A 25,099-nucleotide genomic window follows, 5' to 3' on the forward strand; every position below is an offset into this window, starting at 1 on the left:
TTGATAGCGGCCCGTATTTACAACATGCTGCACAGCAACGGAGGTTGCTTAATATCATATCTGTCACAATTACTTTCTGTCAGTCGGGAGAGCGCTGCTTTAGGTGAAAAATATAGAAGTACAGTGGGGACTTGGCTTACAAACTTAATTGGTTCCCAGACAGTGTGTAAGGCGAAAAGTGTGTATCCCAAAAATTAATTAACCATAGGAAACCATTAAAATGAGAATAATCCGTTCCCAGGTCCTCATAAAAGTTAATTTTCAACTAAATAAGCTTTAAAACTACAAACAATATGCCTTATTCTATGTATAATAATTGTGCTGTTGTATTGTAGTGAAAGAAATACACTGCACTGTATGATAAAGTCGTTTCATTTACCTTTGTGATGGTCGTTGAAGGCTTGATGGGCATCTTTTTCCAAAAAAGGCCGGTCTCATCTGCATTAAATACTTGCTGAGGTACGTGGCATTCTTCTTTCCCCATTTCGAGGAATGATTCCTTGTAGGCTTTGGCAGCTTTACTGTCAGAACTGGCTGTCTCACCATGACGAGTAATGATCCACTGCTCGCTTTAAAATCCTCAATAAACGGCGAACTTCACAAATAACAGCGAACTTCGCGAATAACGCGATGGTGAATTGTTATGTGTCGCAGCCAATTGCGGTAACTCGCATAAAGAAGGTGTAAGTTGACACAAATTCCCAGCGGACAAATCAGCCCATTTCCAACGGAGCTTGTGCGCCATCTTGTGCATTTTCTGGGCGCTACATTGGAGTCCAAAATCCTCGAATTGATACGGAAGGACTTCTTTAATCGATGACAAACATGTATGCTTTCCTCTTCAGAACTATTTGAATCATATTCATAACTGGATGAGTAACAAGAAAGCATCTTCTCCCAATCTGAACTCTCGAAAGCTTTTGTTTTGATTCTAGAGCAAGGCAGTTTGTGAAGGAGTATCCTGGCGTGACCTCACGAAAAAGGGGGCGGGACTTTCTGAATCTGCCCAGTTACGAGCTCAATTTGTGGCAGTTTTGAGACACTAAGTCATTTTTTATATATTTTTTGGATTAGACTAAACATATCAGCCTGCGTGTTTTGGCTATTTTAGATGCTATCAAACGTTTTTCTGATGTCAGTTAGGAAAACACAAAAATGGTGTTGGTTTTCCTTTAAATGCACAATTCACACGCACAGTTACCGTAGTTACATTAACTTGCATCTTCCTCGCCACATATATTCACCATATCTCACTCTTACATTTAGTGCTCGAGCGCCCTACGACGGCAGTTAGAAAAAAAAATGCATAAATTAGCCGCATCGTTGCATAAAGCGCAGGCTTGAAAGCTTGTGACAAAAGTCACGTCTTATACTCCGGAAATTACGGTATTATATGTCGCCTTCCAGACAGATGCTGCATTACCCTTCCGCGAAAAGTTTCAATTCATTTTAATTCAAAGCTTGCGATCCTTTACAATTTCTGATCCGATAACATCTTCTTCACGCGGGATAAAAGAAAATGACCAGTTTGTTGTGCGCAGTGATGCAAAACATTTTTGGTCAAAATCTTCTCGTTATGGTCTTGTGGTTGCTAACATGAACTGTTACGCACTGAAACCGGCACCGTGGTGATCAAAGCGCATTGTTAATCACGCAGTACAGTATGTCGACCGGTGAAGATTCTCTGTAATTAGCCGTTGATGGGTGCTGCTGCTAACGTCAGACTATGCAAACATGCCCCTTAGCACATTGCCGTTTTAATTGGCGTCACGGTGCGCTAACGTTTCCTCTGTGAAGCCCCTCCCCCCCAAGCTGCTTAGCTTTTGACAAGATGGGACTGGAGTGAAGACGCAAAGGTTAAGGCGATGACAAAATAGAATAAAATCACCTGAACTCTACATTCTTGACTGCGGTGGCAGCTTGTCCAGACGACTGCGCCGATTTTCAATCCTCACCATTGAAGACTGGCATGTACATGGCTCAAAGGTGTCATGCAACTAGCATAAATACATAGACTGTATCAATGGATGGATACGTCTGTTTAAGCTCTCAGTCGTACAGGAGTGGTCCATCGATGAAAAGGTTTCTTTAAACGTCATCTGTACTTCTTTGAAGGTGTCGGACGTTTTGTTTCTTATCCAAGAGGCTTCGTCAGCGAACTAAAGTATTTTGCTGGAAGTTTCGTCAATGACAGTCACACATTTTCTGACACCCAATCACTGGTTGCTTTGATTTCTTTTTACAGCTAGCTAATGGCTAGCACAAGTTGCTAATGTATTGGCGCTCATTGCCACTCAATGGCCCTCTTGTCAAATGTCACAAACAGCGAAATTTGGACTGTTTTCAACCTTGATAGTTCAAAAGCAGAGTATAGACTGCAAGGTTAAAATTCCCATCAATCAGGCACCACAAATAACCCACACTAGTTATCAGTTCAATTTGAAATGAAAAGACAAGCAAGGGAACCAGCTATTAATGATGTCTCTAGTGTGCCTGCTTTCATCTGTTGCTGTTGCAATATCACAACTTCCAAGATGTACAACCCAGAGCTACTTGAGACACTGTATGCAAAAGGATATCCATTCCATCAAGCCATCAACGACCATCACAAAGGTAAATAAATAACCCGCACAAGCCATCTGTACACTTGATGCAAAACGCTATCAACCCAGCTAAACAGAACACAATTGATGAGGAACAAGGTAAAATGATCGCAGAGAAAGCACCTACAAGGGATCATTCCTCAAGATGGTCAAAGAAGAAGGTTACGTTCCTCATCAAGTGTTTAATGCTGAGGAAACCGGCCACTCCATTCCATCAACGACCCACAAAGGTAAATAAAACGACTTTATCATACAGTACAGTTTATTTCTTTAATTATAATACCATAGCACATTCATTGTACATAAAATAAGGTATATTGTGTGTAGTTTTAAGGCTTAGAAAATTAGAAAGTAAAAAAAATATGATTTATGGGGAACAGATTATTCTCATTTTAATGGTTTCCTATAGGAAATTAATTTTTGGGATACACACTTTTCGCCTTATACACTCTGTCTGGGAACCAATTACGTTCGTAAGCCAAGTTATCGCTGTACTTGCTAAAAGGTTCAAATGTGAATTCCGTTGCCCAGATTCATGTTGTCATACTGTCCATTTTGTTAGCTTGCCTGTGTGGTTTTATTTTGAGAGGTTGTGAGAACTGTAGTAGGTCACCCGAATGCACACACGACACTGAATTTAAATCCGACAGAGGCGGCCGGTGGTCTGAGCTGTTCAGTGCCGGACGAACAGCCCCCACATTTTCTTCTACTCAATGTTCAACACGAATACAGTTTAACTGTTCTCGATAACACGCCTGAGGTGAAAACATCAACCTAGTTGTAATTTAAACCGTATACGAAAAAACTTTTATGGGACCGTTATGGGCAATTACCTGCACTGCTGACCTTTCTGTCTTACAAATTGTACTTTTTGTCCTCTAGTCTGTTTTCGGAAGCAACTCCCACAGCTATGAAAAAGGTCTTTGTGATTTATCTGGTGGAGGTAATGTCGACTGGATCAGCGTTTCAATACTGTTTGGCATCATTATAACTGATGTCCAGAGGCGTATGAATATTCATATTAAATTGCATGCACTCGATTTCCCTTAGCAGAGTAGCTAAGGTACGCTATTGTGCTAACTAATATTTACATATAGTTGCAGTTCAATGGGTAAGTAAGCCCATTTTTTATGGGACTGTTTTATACAGTAAAGTCTCGTTATATCGATATCTGATATATCGATAGTCCCGGTTATATCGATACTATTTCTATGCACGCACGGAGAAAATTACATGCAAACAGGGTCGGATATATCGATAGTCCCGGTTATATCGATATTTTTTCGGACTCCCTTGAATATCGATATAACGAGACTTTACTGTATATGCACATTCTTCGTAAACTGAGGTATCACTGTATTTGGGTCAAAACCTACGCTTGTCAAAGCAGTTTCTTGACCCATATATACTCAATATTCCCCTGCTCCCACTCTGCCCAATTTAAGAGTTATCTTCGACGACACCTTCATTTCCAAGATCACAAAAATACGTGGTTCTTCCTTCACCTGCTGTTCCATTACCGCCCTTGCTGACATCCCCGTCACTTGCACAATCAATTATTGGATTTCAAAATCCTTTTGGTCTCACCCTCCCCATACTCCCATCAAACTCCTATCTTGGCCTAAATTCTACTCCTTCCTTGATGGAGAATAAGAAGTTGTCATATTTCAAAGTTTCATGCTGTTATATGCTTAGTCAACATGTGTGACTCCAATACACAATTGAAGCATAGACAACCTAGGGTCAATCTGAGGTCAACAGACACATCTTCATGTAGGAGATCTGGCCTTGGACAGAATTTAGGACTTGGGAAACTCCTTTAGTAATTTACGACTTGAAACTCCTTCATAGGAAGAGCTCATTAGCCAGGTTACAAATGTATCAGTTCATGGAAGAGACAATGTTTTATTGCTGACAGCTGTTTGTGCTTAGAACTCAAGAGGTATGGTATTCTAATCAAGAAAACTATGTTTTACTAATGTATCACTTAAATTTGCATATACTCTCAATAAATAGCTTGGCGGAGGGCTACAGAATTCAGACGGCTGTCATGAATGGCGCTGTCTCCTGCCGGCAGTAAAAGACAATCTTTCTGGGTTTGAGTCTTTGTCCACAGTGTCCGGTCGAACATCTCTGACCCATTTACAGGAAATTGTGGTTAAAACGATTTTTTTGCTTTGTTTCTGTTTTGTCTTGACAGAATTTACGAGCGAGTGATTGATCCTCCTCAGATGGACCTCACGCCAGGAAGCGGCGTTTGGCTAGGCCAGCACAGTCACAAACACGGCTTGTTCAAGGTGAGACTCAAGACCAACAAAGATGCATCCACACTCATCCAATTCCCTCGTTGGAGCTTAACGTGCAAACGACATCACTTTTTTGTTTCCTAACTGACATCAGAAAAATGTTTTATAGCAACTAAAATACCCAAAACACGCAGGATGATATTTTTAGTCAAATGCAAAACACCAATAAAAATGACTTCAAGTGTCCAAAATCTGCAAAAAAAGTGAAGGTCCCGCCCCCTTGTTCGTGACGTCACGCCAATACGTCTTGCCTTGCTGGAGAATCAAAACAATGGCTTCAGATTCGGAGAATATGCTTTCTTTTTACTCATCCAGTTATGAATATGATTCAAATAGTTCTGAAGAGGAAAGAAAGCATCCATGTTTGCAATTGATTAAAGAATTTATTCCGTGCCATTTTGAGGTATCTGGGGGCGGGAAATGTAGCACCAAAAAGAGGCAGAAAATGGCGACAAAGCTCTGTGTAAGGAATTAATCAGCCCGTTTCCACAGGCTGATTAATTCCTTATACAGAGCTTTGTCGCCCTCTTCTGCCTCTTTTTGGTGCTACACGAAGTTTTCAGACCAAACAATGTACAGCAAAATGCATTGACGTGATGGAAGGACTGCTACAATGTGTCTTTTTTCGGTCAGGGGCGTTCCTTCAGTGACGTAACGTGAGGACTCCAATTCAAAAACAAGACTTCCTGAGTCTTAAAACGTAAAATATAGCTACAGTAAAGTCTCGTTATATAGATATTGGTTATATCGATAGTACTGCTTATTACGATACTATTTCTATGAACGCAAGGAGAAAATTTACATGCCGCAGGATCGGATATAACGATAGTCCGGTTATATCGATACTATTTCTATGCACGCACGGAGAAAATTACATGCAAACAGGGTCGGATATATCGATAGTCCCGGTTATATCGATATTTTTTTCGGACTCTCTTGAATATCGATATAACGAGACTTTACTGTATTTCTATGAACGCAAGGAGAAAATTTACATGCCGCAGGATCGGATATATCGATAGTCCGGTTACATCGATATTTTTTTCCGACTCCCGAGAATATCGCTATAACGAGACTTTACGGTATATGCGGTGGAATCTTTGTAAAATCCGCTCAGTAGAAGTCATTTGAAGCCATTTTACAAATTATGGACACAACTTGTCCGGAGACGTCGGTAATTGGGCAGATTTACACCAGGCTTGTAAAGACACAAGACGCGATAGAAGAAGTAGCGATGGCGGTGGCGCTTCAAGAGGAGCCTCATCCAGAGCACAATGTGCTTTGAAACTTCTTCTTCCCGAGCTCATTACAATGTCGATCTTTAATCACTGCTCATTTTCTCACCGCAGCCAAAAGGACATGACAGATGGTGTCAAAGATATGATTTTGTTCCTGTTTAAGCCACATCCCTGCCCACTCAATCAATAGACCCCCAACCCGCAACTCCCTCTTCACCGCTACATATTGATTAGCCTCCACTTTCCACTGTAGCGTAGATGAATTATATATACAGTGATACCTCAGTTAACGAACAACCTTGGCTTACAAACTTTTCGGTTTATGAACTATTTTTCGGGAAACACACGGAGCGCCACAATTGAGTGATGTGTCGTTGGCGAACGAGCCTGTTCTCCTAACAAGAAAATGGCAGCCGACTGTTTTTTTGTCCTCTATTCCCCGCCCCCAGTCTTTGGTTAAAGCCACGTCAAGAACGCAGAGGCAGACGACAGAGAGAGTGTGAAAATGGATAGAAAACAGTGAAATTTGGACTTGTTTCAACTTTGATAGAGTGTAGACTGCAAGGTTAAAATATCCCATTAATCAGGCTCCACAAATAAGCCGCGCAAGCCATCTGCACACTTGATGCAAAAAGCTATCAACCCAGCTAAACAGAACACATGTGATGAGGAACTAGATAAAATGATGGCAGGGATGGTGAAACACAGCTCTGAGTTTAGTTTGAACTACCTCTGCTCAACAGAAGATCATCTTTAAAGTTTTTACCGTGTCTAACTTTTAATGGCGGTGAGTAGTACTGTCAGCCCTAATTCATCCCACAGCGAGAAAATTATTACATTTTTTTGGGTGTGTTCAACACAGCAGGTGAATAGTCACAGGACGACTTCAAACACATTTAGTCGCCCACACGCTTGGAGATTGAAATTGGATCCTTACATTACAAATGTTCTCCATTATTGAATGGACAGGCCAGCACGGCCTGGACCAGGTTAGATGGAATGCTTCATTGCCCACAGGCGACTTCATTGCCCACAGGCGACTTCATTGCCCACAGGCGACCTCGGCTCAGGGACTCCAATGGAGATGTGGGACGTTTTCTTGTGAGGGTTTTCTGCGGGTACGTTTAGGGTTCCTTTAGGGAAGCGACAAGACAAAATCTGCCATTTCTCAATCTTTTTATCATAATAATACATTTCATTTATAAGTTGCAAATATCCTTGCAGTTTTAAAGCCCCATGTGATGTTTCTGTTTGTTTCTTAACATTGTTTATGGGTCAATGTGACTATTCTTCTTCTTATTATTATTATTATTCTTATTCTTATTCTTGTTCTCATTCTCATTAAAATTACCATCACAATTAACATTAACATTAGCATCAGCATTAGCATCAGCATCAACATCAGCATGAACATTAGCATAAACATTAACCTCAAGTTTGATGACTTTATTTACTCATTGTTTTGTTTGTTACTTTGGCCCTTTTTGTTTTGACATTAACCTTAAGTTTGACAACTTTATTTACTCATGGTTTTATTTGTTACTTTGGACCTTTTTGTTGTGATAAATTTGTTGTTAGCATTAACATTAGCATTAACATTAGCATTAACATTAACATTAGCATTAGCACTAACATTATCACTAACATTATCACTAGCATTAGCACTAACATTTGCATTAACATTAGCATGAACATGAGCATGAACATTAACATTAGCATCAGCATTAGCATTAACATTAACCTTAAGTTTGACGACTTTATTTAATCATGGTTTTGTTTGTTACTTTGGACCTTTTTTTGATAGATTTGTTGTTAGCATTAACATTAGCATGAACATTAGCATGAATATTAGCATCAACATTAGCATGAATATTAACATTAGCGTGAACGTTAGCATGAACATTAACCTTAAGTTTGATGACTTTATTCACTCATGGTTTTGTTTGCTACCTTGGACCTTTTGGTTTTGATACATTTGTTGTTTGAGATTTTTTTCCTGACGACTTTATTTAATTCAATTAGTCAAATACACCTCGCTCTTCCCTCCTGCCTGCTTTTCTGGGGTCCACCACCACCACCACTTTGCAAATTGTGACACACGGCAGGTGGATCAGTTCCAAAAAGGCTTTGGATGTTGTGGAATTGGAACAGTGGACCATCCTCTCCTTTTTGTATCTTCAGAATTTTTGGTTTCATTCCCTGTTCTTTTTTTTGACATTTATTAAAAGACCATCTGAAATCTCTCACCTTCCTTTTTATTCCGACACACCTGACCACCTCTTCTGAAACATCGCATCTGTTTCCAATGCCAACGCGGTCTCAATCCCTGAAGATATGGCGGCAAGGTGTTGCTTGCAAATGCAAATGCACTGTCAATGGATTTCACACATAACTCAGAGAAGCTTGGTGACAAGTGGTTGAAATAACACATTTTAATATTTTCCCGCAGCTCATTTGAAGAGCAAATTGTGTGAAGTCTGCATTGGGATTTACAAGATGGGTTTTCCCAAAAGATGTCACCCCCCGCCCCCCTCGAGTTTGTTCCTTCTGGTTGTCACCATGGCCCCTATTTTATTGCTTTATTCCTCTGGACTTGTCATTCATGATGATTGGCAGACAGGTTAGCATCTGGTCAGTTGTAGATGCACTAAATTTATACGGCACAGTACTTTTTTAATAATAATACGTTTCATTTCTAAGCGCCTTTCAAAACTCTCAAGGTCACTTTACAGTCACAGGATATTTTTTTTCCTGTGGGTGAGCAGCGGCAGCCACACGCGCCAGCGTTGACTCAACCCGGAAGTTAATAGATAGAAAGCTAGCAAGCCCCACAATAGATAGATAATAGATAGCCAACAGATAGCTAGCTAGATAGCTAGCCACGTAGATACCTCTATAGCTGATAGCTAGCTACCTATATAGTTAGCTAGCTAATACACTGAATGTCACTATTAAATACAGATAGAAAGGGAGCTAGCAGATAGATAATAGATAGCCAACAGATAGCTAGCTATATAGCTATCCACCTAGATAACCCGATAGCTGATAGCTAGATAGTTAGCAAACTAATACACTGAATGTCACTATTAAATAGATAGAAAGCTTGCTAGCCAGCTAATATATAGATAATAGTTAAAAGATTTTCCTTCCTTCATTTCATTTTCAAGCAGCACTGATTTATTGATCTAGCTATCCAGCTATCTAGCTAGCTAGCTATTTGCTATCTATTTTCTATCTATCTCCCTGGCCGGCTATCTAACTAGCTATCTATTGTCTATATAGCTATCTAGCTGGCTGGCTCTCTTGCTACCTGGCTATTAGTTATCTATTGGCTAGCGAGCTAACTTTCTATCTATTTGAGTTACTTCCGGGTTGAGTGAACGTTGGCGCATGTGGCTGCCGCTGCTATCTAGCTAGCTATCTATTAGTTATCTATTAGCTAGCTAGCTAACTTTATATCTATTTGAGTTATTCAACCATCTAGCTAACTCCCTATGAGTGTTATCTATCAGCTAGCTAGCTAACTTTCTATCTATTTGAGTTACTTCCGGGATGAGTGAACGCTGGCGCGTGTGGCTGCCGCTGCTCGCCCAGAGAAAAACTTATCCTATGACTGTAAAGTGACCTTGAGAGTTTTGAAAGGTGCTTAGAAATTAAATGTATTATTATTATTGTACTAGCGGCCCTGTAGCGAGCATTGTGTTTCATTAGCAGCAAATGATTTGATCTCAATGTGATGTGTGAAGATACCTACTGATAAACATCAATCAAAAAAAGGGAGGGGCATGATGGATCAATAATGGGTTAAATATAATCCGTGGATCTCTCTCTTTGTTTCTCAGGGCATAATCCAGGATGTCAAGTTTATTTTTGCTCCCAACGGCTACATCAGTCAGTGCCCAAACCTCAACCGCAGTAAGTGTCGCTATGAAGCATCAATGTCTGAATTGAACCAACAGTATACAGTGATACCTCAGCTCACAAACTTAATTGGTTCCCAGAAAGTGTGTGTAAAGCGAAAAGTTTGTCTTCCGAACATTTATTTCCCATAAGAAACCATTAAAAATGAAAATAATTTGTTCCCAGGTCCCCATCAAACCTAATTTTCTACTAAGCCTTAAAACTACACAAAATATACCGTATTTCATGTATAATAAAGTTCCTATTGTATTGTAATTAAAGAAATAAACTGTACTGTATCATAGTCGTTTTATTTACATTTGTGATGGTCGTTGATGTAGCCACGTGAAGTTGCCGTGCTTTCTCAGCGACAATACCATCACTCACACTGTCCCCTGCTAGCTGCTTTTCGTTAATCCAAATCAACAGAAGTTTTTTAACCTCTTCTATTTCCTGAGACCGTGGCTTAGACAACACAGAAACACCCTTAGCCACACGTAGCAATGGTCGACTTAGCATACTGGTACTGGGACGCTAAGTTACACAAACGCACACCTCGTTCGTGTTTTTTGATGATCTCCTACTTCTCCTCGACCATAATTTTGTTTTGTGTCTTCTTCGGGTTAGCCTGTGGTGGGGTCTTTTTCGGTCCCATAATAGCAAAAGTACTCCACTCGATAACAAACCACGTCCGCACACAAAGAAAGGTGGTGACGAAAACTAGTCCGCCATCCATCAGGGCGTTGTTCGACCGTGTGGTTTGGTGTTCATCCGCTGAAAACTAGTCCGCCAGCCACCGTGGCGCTGTGTGGCTTGGTTCGTTTGCCGAAAACTAGTTCGTCAGTGAAGACTATATGCTCGTGAATTTAATATTCGTGAGCTAACGCGTTCGTAAGCGGCAGGGGATGGATGGATGGATGGATGGATGGATGGATGGATGGATGGATGGATTTTAGGTTGTCAATTCGGCCGATCGCTCCCACTCGTCAAAAACAATAGGACCAAGATGTTTGTTTTGGTTGATTATTGATCTGTGTCTAAATTGCAACAATCAATTGGATGTGTTTATCTTTTCTTGCAGCCTGCCCAACCTGCAGTGATTTCTTGAGCCTGGTCCAAGGCATTATGGACCTTCAGGATCTACTTGCCAAGATGACCCTCAAGGTAAGAACAATCCATTGCCTCTTGAAAAGACAAGATATCCGTTATAGCGTACTGGATGGTACATAAAACAAATTCGATTTTTATGAATTTGCCATTTAATCTATATAGACTGCCAAAGAATATAAAAAAGTCCTTCCTATGCAGTGATACACTGGGAAACACGGAGCGCCACAATGAGAGATGTGTCGTTCGCGAACGAGACGGACGGTTCTTAGAGCTCCTGAAATGGCTGTTTTTTCCTCTATTCCCCGCCCCTCGTCTTCGGTTAAAGCCTCATGTAATACCATGGGACATTTTAATACATAAAATATGGTATATTGTGGATAGTTTTAAGGCTTATTTAGTTTAAAATCATGTTTTATGGGGACCTGGGAATGTATTATTCTCATTTTAATGGTTTCCTATGGGAAATTAATGTTTGGAATACACACTTTGCGCTTTACACACACTTTCTGTGAACCAATTAAGTCTGTAAGACAAGGTATGTTAGTAAATTGACTTTTGGTGAAGCTAGAGAGAGCACGGAACATTAATTCTTAAAATAATAGCCAATCCATGTGTCCAAACTCCTTTCCTGATAAACATTGACCATCCTGCTGCGTTGACAACATTCACTTTTGAAATTCATCCACGCAACACTTTGCCCGGCTGATTTGTTCATACAAATCCCAGCGGGGAGCATGCGGTCATCTCGCCTCCCCAAATGTCTTCTCGCGGTTCAGTTCTGGAAGCGCCAAAGTTCACCAAGAGGTCAATCTTTTCTGATTTCATTGCGGCGTATGACAATGAGTCACTTTCGCCATTGTCATTTTGATTCCCTTCATATTTGCATCTATTTTATGTCTGCAATGGATAATGAAACTCTGTCTATTGAACACACCCCTAAATATGCGGATTGAAGATCGAGATATTATTCATTCGTATTTTTTTAGTTGGATTAATAACACACGCCTATTACACTAGTTTCTGACTTGTATTATATCCTGGAAAGCCGTTTCCTTGGCGACGCCAGGATTATGATTAGGATTAGCCTGTAGTCTCCCAGTGGAGAAATTTACAATTTACAGCAGCAAAGTAATGAAAGTAAGAGGAAAGGAAGAAATAGAAAAAAACAAAATTGAGGAGCTGCTGTAAAGGCAGCCACTCTTGCGGCGCCATCTTGAAGTCAAAAGAACAAAAGAAAAAAAAACAATAATATGACAAAACATTCTTATCTTGTCATTCATTCTTAAGCACTTTCTGCACCCTCTTTGTTGTATGAAGCAGTTCTAGATGAAAGAAGAAGGGATCAAAGCATCATTTTCACCAGTGGATAACAGACGTCATGGTGGAATGTGCACGCACGTCTGCTACAGGCTAAATGTTGAAAACAAACACAAAGCTGTAGCATCCATTGACGAAAAGAAATTGTCTTACATCTCCTGTCCCCACGTAAATCCGCATCAATTCCAAGCCGCGACAGTTCCATATCCGCATTGGCGGTCTGCGCTGAAGCAGCTTAAATCATTCGCAGACTGTGTGAAAATGTTACCCATTACAGTCGCAAAAAAAATAAACACAATCGACAGTCAAATGGCACTGACATTCCTCCCAATCAAAGGCTACTGTGCGCCATCTTGTGCATTTTCTGGCACGCTACATTGGAGTCCAGACGGCTCAAATTGATCCGGAAGGACTTCTTTAAACATGTATGCTTTCCTCTTCAGAACTATTTGAATCATATTCATAACTGCATGAGTAACAAGAAATGATCTTTTTCCCGAATCTGAACTCTCTGAAGCCATTGTTTTGATTCTGGATCAAAGCAGTTTGTGAAGGACTATCATGGCGTGATGTCACGAGGAAGGGGGCGGGACTTTCTGAATCTGCTCAGTTCCCAGCTCATTTTGTGGCAGTTTTTGGACACTTTAAGTCATTTTTATTGGTGTTTTGCATTTTACTAAAAAATATCATCCTGCGTGTTTTGGTTATTTTCGATGCAATCAAACGTTTTTCTGATGTCAGTTAGGAAACAAAAAAAAATGGTGTCGGTTGTCCTTTAACTGTCCGCACTGGTGTTGTGAATTTCATTTTTGTCCTAAATGGCAGGCCTGGGCCAGCTGGACCTAATTAGCATGAGTTAATGGCCACCAATGCCAATAGAAGGGCATTAAAATGGAGTGTGGCTCATTCGCGGAAATGCAAGCACACAGAATGAAGATGGAATTACAGTGATAACTTGGCTTATGAACTTAATTGGTTCCCAGACAGTGTGTAAGGCAAAAAATGTGTATCCCGAAAATTAATTTCCCATAGGAAACCATTAAAATGAGAATAATCCATTCCCATGTCCCCATAAGACATAATTTTCTACTTTCGGATTTTCAAAGCCTTAAAACTACACAAAATATACCTTGTTTTATGTGTAATAAATGTGCTATGGTATTATAATTAAAGAAATAAACTGTACTGTATAATAAATTTGTTTTATTGACCTTTGTGCTCGTCGTTGCTGCTGCTTGATGGAATGGAGTGGCCGGTTTCATCAGAATTAAACACTTGATGAACGTAACCTTCTTCTTTCACCATCTTGAGGAATGATCCCTTGTAGGTGCTTTCTCTGCCATAATTTTACCTTGTTCCTCATCAATTGTGTTCTGTTTAGCTGGCTTGATAGCTTTTTGCATCAAGTGTACAGATGGGTTCGTAAACCGAGGTATCACTGTATTATGATTTTTTTATGATTTATGATTTTATGATTTAAATGTTAATATTTTGCATTGTTTTCTCTGCGTTTTCCACTCCCACATTCCAAAAACATGGATGGTGTTTTGGTTGGGCACTCCAAATTGTCTCGCAGTTGTATATCTTTATTAAAAGGTTGTGCAAAGCGGCCTGGTCTATGACTTAAAACTTCTCTGCTGAAAATGTGTCTTATTCCCGTACTGCTTGCGTGGATACATCACATTTTTCTTTCATCGGTGTAATTTCAAATATCGACTTCTTTAGGGTGACGTGTCGTAAATCCCATCTAGGTCGGCGAGCCTAATAACATATCCGCGTGAAGAAAAATCGGCAAGAATATTTCAATCTACAATGTACCACAAAGAAGTTGACACTTTAATGGCGGTGCCGCTGAAAACTCTGACGGGTGTATTTTAACGGGAAATCTACAATACCGTATTTTCTGGCGTATTCAGCACATGCATTATCGTAAATTCCCACTGATGAAAGGGTTTCTTCAGCCGTCATCTGTACTTCTTTGAAGGTGTCGGACGTTTCGCTTCTTATCCTAAAATCTTCGTCAGCAAACTAAAGTCTTACTGGTAGTTTCGGCCCTATATATATCCCTACTGTCCAGACGTGGCGTCGCCGGACTCTGCTATGATTTGTCCCTGCTCTCAGGTTGGGGGGAGCAGAGGACTAATCCCTGCGACTCCACTGATTGCTTCTATTGTCCTGACTGACGACTGGCCTGATTGCCCAATTTGCCCTGCTATCACCTCATCAGCCTATGTTGCCTAAGCAGTGTATTGTGATAGAACGTTTTTATACACATCCTTAAACATCCTGTTATTTCATGTCTAGTTTAGTCTATATGGATGTATGTAGTTTATTATTTAACTTTGTGTATCTGTAGGATGTACTGTAACATTTTATTTTCAGTCTAATACCTTGCAACACCGTCCTCGTTGCTGATAGGCCCGGTTGAGATGATGTCATCACTACTGTGTGATAAAACCAGGTTGCTCCTATATATAATGAAGTAGTCTTTTTGTTAACCATTTTGGCCCCCGCTGATGTTTCATCGTAAATCTCCGAAGAGCCAGAACCAGAAAGAGATACATCATTTTTTCCAACATATTTCACGAACCATCCAAATTGAACCTCACCTCACCATTGTAGGGATATATACAGGGCCGAAACTACCAGGAAGACTTCAGTTTTCTGCCGAAACGTCCGACACCTTCAAAGAAGTACAGATGACGGCTGAAGAAACCTTTTCACCGATGGACCACTCCTGTACGACTGAGAGCTTACACAGACGTAAATTCTCACGTTAGCAAATTCTGTTATAAGGAACATTTTTGTAGCGCAAACGCGATTCCTTATGAGACAATACTTCCTGTATTAGCAGTCCGACCCGCTCGCCTTTCCTTTTCATTTCTTTCAATCATGAGTCGTTTGTATCACCGCGAGACTAGCAAACCGTTCTTTGGCGGATGTCAGAGAGGCATCGCAGTTGAAGGACGAACATCAAGAGAATCTGGAATGAAACAAGCTGGAAAGAAAGACGGAAGACTGAAAGGAGGCTTTCGCCGGGATCTCGAGTGTCTGTCTTTGCAGTCATTTTTTACTGTAGCTTCGAGCCTACGGTCTAAAGCGTGAGCTGAATGAAGATGGCTTATTATTCTTCCTCTAATGAGCGACTCCCAGTGGAGCTGCTCTCTGAACAAAAAGTGGCCATTCCAGAGGGCCTTGAAAAAGGGCTGTCGGGGTTACCGCACGGGGGCTGAGTTTTAATTTACTTTTGTGATTTTGATGGTCTTTCCCCAGTTAAATTACGCAGAGTCCAGGCTGACCCAGCTTGAGGGATGTCACTGCGAGAAGACCTGCAACGCCAACGGCTTCGTCTACAGAGATAAGGAGTTGTGGGCGGAGCCACAAAATTGCAGGAACTGCGCTTGCGAGGTGAGTGTTCCTCTTGCCACTTGTTTTTGTATTTTGACTGCAGCAGATGAAAATCAATAGAACAATATTAAAACTAAAAGTGAATTCCAAATACTAATTCATCCCAATTTGTTGCGTCTTCACGACGCATGTGATGCCGATTGACTAGAATGTAATGGAACAGCAGGTGAGGGAAGAACCACGTATTTTTGTGATCGTGGAAATGAAGGTTTAGTCGAAGATAACTTAAATTGGGAAGAGTGGGAACAGGGGAATATTGCGTATATATGGGGCAAGAAACTGCTTTGACAAGCATAGTTTTTGACCCAAGGACAGTGATACCTCGGTTTACGAACCCCTTGGCTTACGAACTTTTCGGTTTATGAACGTTACATTTATGGAAATTTTACCTTGGCATACAAACTATTTTTCGGGATTCACACGGAGCGCCACAATGAGTGATGTGTCGTTCGCAAACGAGCCCGGTCTAACAACAAAATGGCAGCCGACTCATTTTTGTCCTCTATTCCCCGCCCCAGTCTTCGGTTAAAGCCACGTAATTGGTCAAAAACGCAGCAGTGAGGGGAGGTGGTTTAAACATTAATGAGACAGGCAGACGACAGAGAGTGACAAAATGCATAGAAAACAGTAAAATTTGGACTCGTTTCTACTTTGATAGAGTGTAGACTGCAAGGTTAAAATATCCCATTCATCAGGCTCCATAAATAACCCGCACAAGCCATCTGTACACTTGATTATTATGTTTGTTAAAGTCATTATAAATGCCTTGCATGCTGGGTCCGAGAGGACAGTAATTTCATCTGTGCTATATGTCATGCATATTAGCATATTTGACAATAAAGCTGACTTTGACTTTGATGCAAAAAGCTATCAACCCAGCTAAACAGAACACAATTGATGAGGAACTAGGTAAAATGATCGCATAGAAAGCATCTACAAGGGATCAAGATGGTGAAAGAAGAAGGCTACGTTCCTCATCAAGTGTTTAATGCTTGATGGAATGCTCCATTCCATCAAGCCATCAACAATCCTCTCAAAGGTAAATAAAACAACTTTATTATATAGTACAGTTTATTTATTTCATTATAATACCATAGCACATTTATTCTACATAAAATAAGGGATATTTTGTGTCGTTTTAAGGCTTATTTTGTAGAAAATTATGTTTTATGGGGACCCGGGAACGAATTATTCTCTTTATAATGGTTTCCTATGGGAAATTATTTTTTGGGACACACACTTTTCACCTTACACACTCTTACTTTTCCCCCCTCACCCATCAAGCACGTCCCATTCTGCCGCATTCACTCACTTCATTTGGATTAATGTTATGAATGTTTCACTCAGCTGGAGTGCAGAAATGGAAATGTGTGAATAAGGCTTGAATGCACTCTTGTTTTTTCTTCCCTTCTATTCTTCTCATTAGAATGGAACTGGTTATATTCAAAGCCCTAATTAAAACATGATTACAATAAAGCGTGCACTCCCACATGTTGACAAAGTAAACAGGTTCCTTATTGCTTATGTGTGTGTGTGTGTGTGTGTGTGTGTGTGTGTGTGTGTGTGTGTGTGTGTGTGTGTGTTTTTTTCCTCTGTCGCAATAACGCGATAATGTCAGCCTGCAATAATTACAAATTGGGAGTTAGACAGGACAGTCAGACATTAATCTGCTCTCTCTCAACCGAGACAAAGAGAGAGAATGGATAGAAAACACAGTGAAATTTGGACTTGTTTCAACTTTATTAATAGTTCAAAGGCAGAGTGTAGACTGCAAGGTTAAGATATACCATCAATCAGGCTCCACAAATAACCCGCACAAGCCACCAGATCAATTTGAAATGAAAAGCAAGGGAACCAGCTATTAATGATGTTTCTAGTGTGTCTGCTTGCTGTTGCAATATCACAACTTCCAAGATGTACAACCCAGAGCTCCTTGAGACACTTTATGCAAAAAGCTATCAACGCCATCACAAAGGTAAATAAAAAAAAAGTTTATTATGCAGTACAGTTTCTTTCTTTAATTACAATACAATAGCACATTTATTATACAAAAAATAAGGTATATTTTGTGTAGTTTTAAGCGTTATTTAGTTGAAAATTATGTTTTATGGGGACCTGGGAACGGATTATTCTCATTTTAATGTTTTCCTGTGTGACATTAATGTTTGGAATACACACTTTTAGCCTAACACACCCTTTCTGGGAACCAATGACGTTCGTAAGCCATGGTATCACTATATATCTACCTGTATGACTGTCTGTCTGGCTAGCTATCTGTCTGGCTAGCTATCTTTCTAGCTAGCTATTTGTCTGGCTAGCTATCTTTTCTGGCTAGCTATCTGTCTAGCTAGCTATCTGTCTCGCTTGATATCTGTCTAGCTAGCTATCAGTCTAGCTAGCTATCTGTCTGGCTAGCTATCTAGCAAGCTAGCTTTCATGATTATATATATATATGAAATTTCAATATATAAAATTGCATTTCACCAACACAATTTGAATGTTTTATTTTAAATTTCATAATTAATCATGAATTACTCGTGAATTTCCTTCCAGAATGGAATGGTGGAGTGCCGCAGGATTTTCTGTCCGCCGACAAACTGCTCAGAGGACTCTTTGCCAGTACACGTAGATGGGACCTGTTGTAAGAAATGCAGACGTGAGTACGCATCAGACAGAATAAGAAGTTGCTTATCTGGCCAACCAAACCTGTTAACCTGTCATCTTCATCTCGGAGATCTGACATTGGATAGAATTTAGGACTTGGGAAACTCCTTTAGCACCGGGGTAATTTACGACTTGAAACTCCTTTGCAGGAACAGCTCATTAGCCACGTTACAGTTCATAGAAAAGTCAATGTTTTATTGATTACAGCTATTGCTTAGAAATGTTCCATGGGTGTGGTATTCTTATCAAGAAAACTATGATTTACTTGTGTATCATTTAAATTTGCATATACTCTCGATGAATAGCTCGACAGAGGGCTGCAGAATTCAGGCGTCTGTCATGAATGGCTACGTCTCCTGCCGGCAGTAAAAGACAATCTTTCTGCGTTCGAGCCTTGGTCCATAGTGTCTGATTGAACATCTCTTACACACGCATACAGAAGGTATAAACAAATTCCCAGCGGACAAATCAGCCCATTTACAACAGAGCTTGCGCGCCATCTTGTGCATTTTCTGGGCGCTACATTGGAGTCCAGACGGCTGGAATTGATCCGGAAGGACTTCTTTAATCGATTGCAAACATGTATGCTTTCCTCTTCAGAACTATTTGAATCATATTCATAACTGGATGAGTAACAAGAAAGCATCGTTTTCCGAATCTGAACTCTCTGAAGCCATTGTTTTGATTCTGGAGCAAGTCAGTTTGTGAAGGAGTAACCTGGCGTGACGTCACGAACAAGGGGGCGGGACAGTTCCAAGCTCATTTTGTGGCAGTTTTGAGACACTTTAAGTCATTTTTATTGGTGTTTTGCGTTTGACTAAAAATATCAGCCTGCGTGTTTTGGGTATTTTGGATGCTATAAAACGTTTTTCCGATGTCAGTTAGGAAACCAAAAAAATGGTGTCGGTTGTCCTTTAAAGTCTAAAAGAATACTCATTTGGAAAATGTCCCAAAAATCAATGGACAGCTGTGTATCTTGCTGTTCCGCAAACCCTTCTAGTGCCTATGAATAATTCCTGCCTTTTTTTTTTTCGATCACTCCGCATGCCCGGACTTTGTCCTTTTCTTCCCATCTGAACATCACAACTCCAGCACGGGCAAACATGGGAATTATGTTTCCCACGAGTCACGAGCGTGAGCGGCGTGGCCCTGCACCCAGGGGGATATAGAAAGCAGGATTTCACACCATAGGCTTCATTTTCTATTTCTGCTTTTATTGCCAGAGGAATATGTGCAAGCGTCTCTTTCTTCTGTTGTATTCTTAATGCACTGTTACATTTCAGCCCCCCTGCTTGGGCTCCCTCACCAAGGACAAGTCATTTTCCTGACTGAATTAACTTTGCTGTGTTTGCCTTCAAACCATGTTGGTGTGCAATGGTGTGTTGTTAATTGGGTTCATTGTTGTTTCAAGGAAAACTGACACCATTTTTTTTCCTGACTGACATCAGAAAAACGTTTTATAGCATCGAAAATACCCAAAACACGCACACAGGCTGATATTTTTAGTCAAATGCAAAACACCAATAAAAATGACTTCAAGTGTCCCAAAACTGCCACAAAATGAGCTGGGAACTGGGCAGATTCAGGAAGTCCCGCCTCCTTGTTCGTGACGTCACTATTGGTCACACACTGCTTTGCTCCAGAATCAAAACAATGGCTTCAGAGTTCCGATTCGGAGAAGTTATGAATAGGATTCAAATACAGTAAAGTCTCGTCATATCGATATTCTCGGGAGTCGGAAAAAAATATCGATATAACCGGACTATCGATATATCCGATCCTGCGGCATGTAAATTTTCTCCTTGCAGTCATAGAAATAGTATCGTAATAAGCAGTACTATCGATATAACCAATATCGATATAATGAGACTTTACTGTAGTTCTGAAGAGGAAAGCATAAATGTTTGCAGTCGAATAAAGAAGTCCTTCCGTGTCATTTTGAGGCGTCTGGACTGAAATGTAGCGTCCCAGAAAATGCACAAGATGGCGCCCAAGCTCCGTAGGAAATGGGCTGATTTGTCTGCTGGGAATTTGTGTCAACTCGTATCAAATAGTAGTCTTGGTGCAACACACACAATGATTCACCACCAACAAAACATCCTGAATATTCAGCGCCAGTCTGAAAAGGTAAAATGTAGCTATATGCCGTGGAATCTTTGTAAAATACGCTCAGTAGATGTCATTTGAAGCGATTTTACAAATTATGGACGCAACTTGTCCGGAGGTGTCGGTTGTCCTTTAAAGGCTGTTGTATCATGGCTGTTTTTTGGTTTTTAATCGATCAATTTTCTCCCTGCCTCAATTGACTTTTTCTCCCCACCTTTCCTCGACAGCAAAATGCAGTTCCATGGGACAGATGTTGTCTGAGGGCCAACGCTTTTTATCCAAGAGCTGCAGGGAATGCAAGGTAACTCCTTTTTTCTGGTGTTCTCGTTTGTGGCCTTTTTATGTATTTGTGTTTGCACGTGAGCCTTGGACTCCTTGTTCTCGTCTTCATAAAGTTATTCGTTTCGCATTCGACTTTCAATTAACTTGGTTTGTTTGTGTTTGATCAAAAAGTAAGGTAATTCAATTTAACAAAAAAACAATGAAAGTAGAAATACAAAGGTCACGTTTGAGCCGCTGTTTTATCACCGCATGGATTATAATGAAACATATTCTTCATGTTAAGCATTGGTCACAGGTGAGTGTTATTCGCAGGGAAGCCGTTTATTGGCAAAGAGACATTTTGAACTCATTCACTGAATTTATTCTACTACGACTACTACTACTACGACTATTGCGACTACTACGACGACGACTACTACTATGACTATGACTACTACTGCGACTACTGCAACTACTACGACTACTATGACTACTACGACGACTACTACTATGCCTACGACGACTACTACTACTACTACTAATACTATGACTACTACGACTACTAAGACTACGACTACAACTACGACTACTACTACGACTACTACTATACTACTACGACTATGACTACTACTGCGACTACTACGACAACTACTATGACTACTACGACGCCTACTACAATGACTACTACTATGTCTACGACTACTACTACTACTACTACTAATACTATGACTACTACGACTACTAAGACTACGACTACAACTACGACTACTACTACAACTACTACTACGACTACTACTATGACTATGACTACTACTGCAACTACTACGACTACTACGACAACTACTATGACTACTACAACGACTACTACAATGACTACTACTATGCCTACGACTACTACTACTAATACTATGACTACTACGACTACTAAGACTACGACTACTACTACGACTACTACTACAACTACTACTACGACTACTACGACGACTACTACTATGACTATGACGACTACTGCAACTACTACGACTACTACGACAACTACTATCACTACTACGACGACTACTACAATGACTACTACTATGACGACTACTGCAACTACTACGACTACTACGACAACTACTATCACTACTACGACGACTACTACAATGACTACTACTATGCCTACGACTACTACTACTAATACTATGACTACTACGACTACTAAGACTACGACTACTACTACAACTACTACTATGACTGACTACTACTACGACTACTACTACAACTACTACTACGACTGACTACTACTACAACTACTACTCCGACTACTATGACTAGTACAAGTATTACGACACCTACTACGCCTACTACTGCTACAACTACTATGACTACTACTACTATGACTACTATGACTACTACTGAAGAAGCACTACAATTTTCCGACCTGCTAACAATGCTAACCGCACTAAGCACAACTTCTCGAGAGGGTTTTATTGCGTGAAATAAGATATTTTAAAGGACAACCGACAACATAAGTTGTGTCCATAATTTGTAAAATGACTTCAAATGACTTCGACTGAGCGCATTTTACCTTTTAAGACTCTCGCTGAATATTAGGAAGTCTTGTTTTCGAGTTGATGACGATCCCCTAAGTGACGTCACGTTTGGAACACCCCTGAACGAGAAAGGACATACTGTCACAGTCCTTTCATCACCTCAATGCTTTTTGCGGTACTTTGTTTGGTCTGAAAACTTCGCGTTGATCCGTGTTGATGGCGAAATTAGAAGGAAAAGGCCTCGACAGCGCTTGCTTGGTTGATGAAGAATTGGAGTTGAAAGAGGAGATAATACCGGGCAAAAATCTGGGGATAGAGAAAGTGACGTGGAAAGCGGGCAACATTTATCAAAAGTAAGAACGATGCAAGAAAAAGAAAACAATTTCACTTTGCTCTCAACTTTGATATGCCGCACTCTCGTCATAGAACGGCCTGATGGTGAAAGTGTCAGAAAGCTGTCCGGAGCTCAACTGTTCCGTCGATGAACAAGTACTGAGAGACGGGAGATGCTGCAACGTTTGTCGAGGTATGTCTTTTAACGTTGTCATGGTTTTTTTTGCCCTTTGTGCACAAACACCAGGAATTTAACTCATTCACTGCCAGACGTCCAAAATGTGTTCACTCCAGTGCCATGGTTTTTGTCATTTTCACTCAAATTCCAAGACCCACAAAATATTGAGTTTGACGACGACGTCTGTGTAAACTCTCAGTCGTAGAGGAATGGTCCATCGATGAAAAGGTTTCTTCAGCCGTCATCTGTACTTCTTTGAAGGTGTCGGATGTTTCGCTTCTTATCCAAGAAGCTTCGTCAGCAAACTGAAGTCTTACTGGTAGTTTCGGCCCTATATATATATATATCCCTACTGTCCAGACGTGGCGGTGCCGGACTCTGCTATGATTGGTCCCTGCTCTCAGGTTGTGGGGAGCAGAGGCTCCAATGATTGCTTCTATTGTTCTGACTGACGACTGGCCTGATTGCCCAATTTGCCCAATTTACCCTCCACCCTTGCAACACTCACCATAACCCCTCCTCAATATTCCTTAGATGAGATATCGATGTGATTGCCCAATTTGCCCTGGTATCACCTCATCAGCATAACTAAGCATATGTTGCCTCAGCAATCTATTGTACGAACGATCCAAATTGAACCTCACCCCACCATTACGGTTAAGAGAATAATTTTTCTGTTATATGAAAATTGCTTCTTTTACTCCCCACAGTACAGTTTATTTCTTTCATTACAATTTTCATGACATACAGTTCATTTATTATACATAAAATAAGGTATATTTTGTGTAGTTTTAAAGCTCATTTAGTAGAAAATTATGTTTTATGGGGACCTCGGAACGCATTATTGTCATTTTAATGGTTTCTTATGGGAAATAAATGTTTGGCAGACTAACTTTTCACCTTACACACACTTTTTGGGAACCAATTAAGTTCGTACGCTAAGGTATCACTATACATACATATTGATTAATATTTGCACTGTAACAAAGCGGGAATGGCACTCTACATCATATTTTCAATTCCCGAATATATTCAGGAATGGCAGTGAATGAGTTAAAGACAAAATTTAATTGTGTAAATTCAATTCAATCCAATAATAATAATACATTGCATTTTAAGCGCCTTTCAAAGCTCTCAATGACACTTTACAGTCACAGACAAGCATAGGTACTACAATAAATAAAATACAATCACAAAATAGAATACAATAAATAAAATACAATTATAAATAGAAACAAGAGAAAGAGCGACACAGAAAATGCCATTTTAATTATTGGTGGCTTTTGAAATGGGATTTAATGATATTACTCTGAGATGACATTTTTACTTATGATGTTGAAATTGGCGTAGGAAATAATAAGTGGGGGCAAGAGCAACATTTACTTTGTAAGTGATGACAAATTAAAACCGGCTCCAAATTTGAGTGTGACTCATGTTTTGATTGCTAATTCTCCTGCGTGACGGTGGTTGTAATTGATCGTGTGTAAAAAATCAGATGAGATTTGTTCGGATTTTGTTATGTGTGCTTCGTTTCGACGCGGCTTGCAGCATTGCAGGGAGTGGTGGCAGCGCATGCGAAATAATTTTTCATCATGCATGATTGATTTTTCTTATTTACCGTATTTTCCGGTGTGTAAGACGCACCCAAAAGCCTTGATTTTCTTCAAAAGATGACCCTGCGCCTTATACGCAGGTGCGCCTTATATGTGAAGTCATATTGAGCCACAACAGGTCTCGCAACTACTGCCAGCAGCCACCGACTGTGTAACAAACCCCGGCATGTGCTTGTGGTGTGCTTTAGGTTTGTTAAACTTTTATCTACAGTGATATCTTGGCTTACGAACTTAATTGGTTCCCAGACAGAGTGTGTAAGGCGAAAAGTGTGAATCCCCAAAAAAATAATTTCCCATAGGAAACCATTCAAATGAGAATAATCCGTTCCAGGGTCCCCATAAAACATAATTTTCTACTTTCTAATTTTCTAAGCCTTAAAACTACACAGAATATACGTTATTTTATTCATAATTAATGTGCTATGGTATTATAATTAAAGAAATAAACTGTACTGTATAATAAAGTCATTTTGTTTAGCTTTATTATGGTCGTTAATGGCTTGATTGAATGGAGTGGCCGGTTACATCAG

The 25,099-nt window shown here is 40.2% G+C and overlaps 1 protein-coding gene across 1 annotated transcript in view; it reads left to right on the top strand.

Moving 5' to 3' along the window:
* Positions 1 to 25,099, top strand: part of LOC148899930 (protein kinase C-binding protein NELL1-like) — a 130,744-nt gene that overhangs the window by 38,005 nt on the left and 67,640 nt on the right. The window contains exons 5-11 of the mRNA XM_088991455.1: positions 4,804 to 4,900; positions 9,990 to 10,062; positions 11,129 to 11,211; positions 15,748 to 15,882; positions 18,436 to 18,538; positions 20,880 to 20,953; positions 22,872 to 22,971. Coding sequence (XP_088847581.1) covers positions 4,804 to 4,900; positions 9,990 to 10,062; positions 11,129 to 11,211; positions 15,748 to 15,882; positions 18,436 to 18,538; positions 20,880 to 20,953; positions 22,872 to 22,971 — 665 coding nt within the window. The remainder of the gene's footprint in view (positions 1 to 4,803; positions 4,901 to 9,989; positions 10,063 to 11,128; positions 11,212 to 15,747; positions 15,883 to 18,435; positions 18,539 to 20,879; positions 20,954 to 22,871; positions 22,972 to 25,099) is intronic.

Source organism: Hippocampus bargibanti, linkage group LG03 (genome assembly GCF_051943395.1).
Source record: "Hippocampus bargibanti isolate YZ-2025 linkage group LG03, ASM5194339v1, whole genome shotgun sequence".
NCBI lineage: Eukaryota > Metazoa > Chordata > Actinopteri > Syngnathiformes > Syngnathidae > Hippocampus > Hippocampus bargibanti.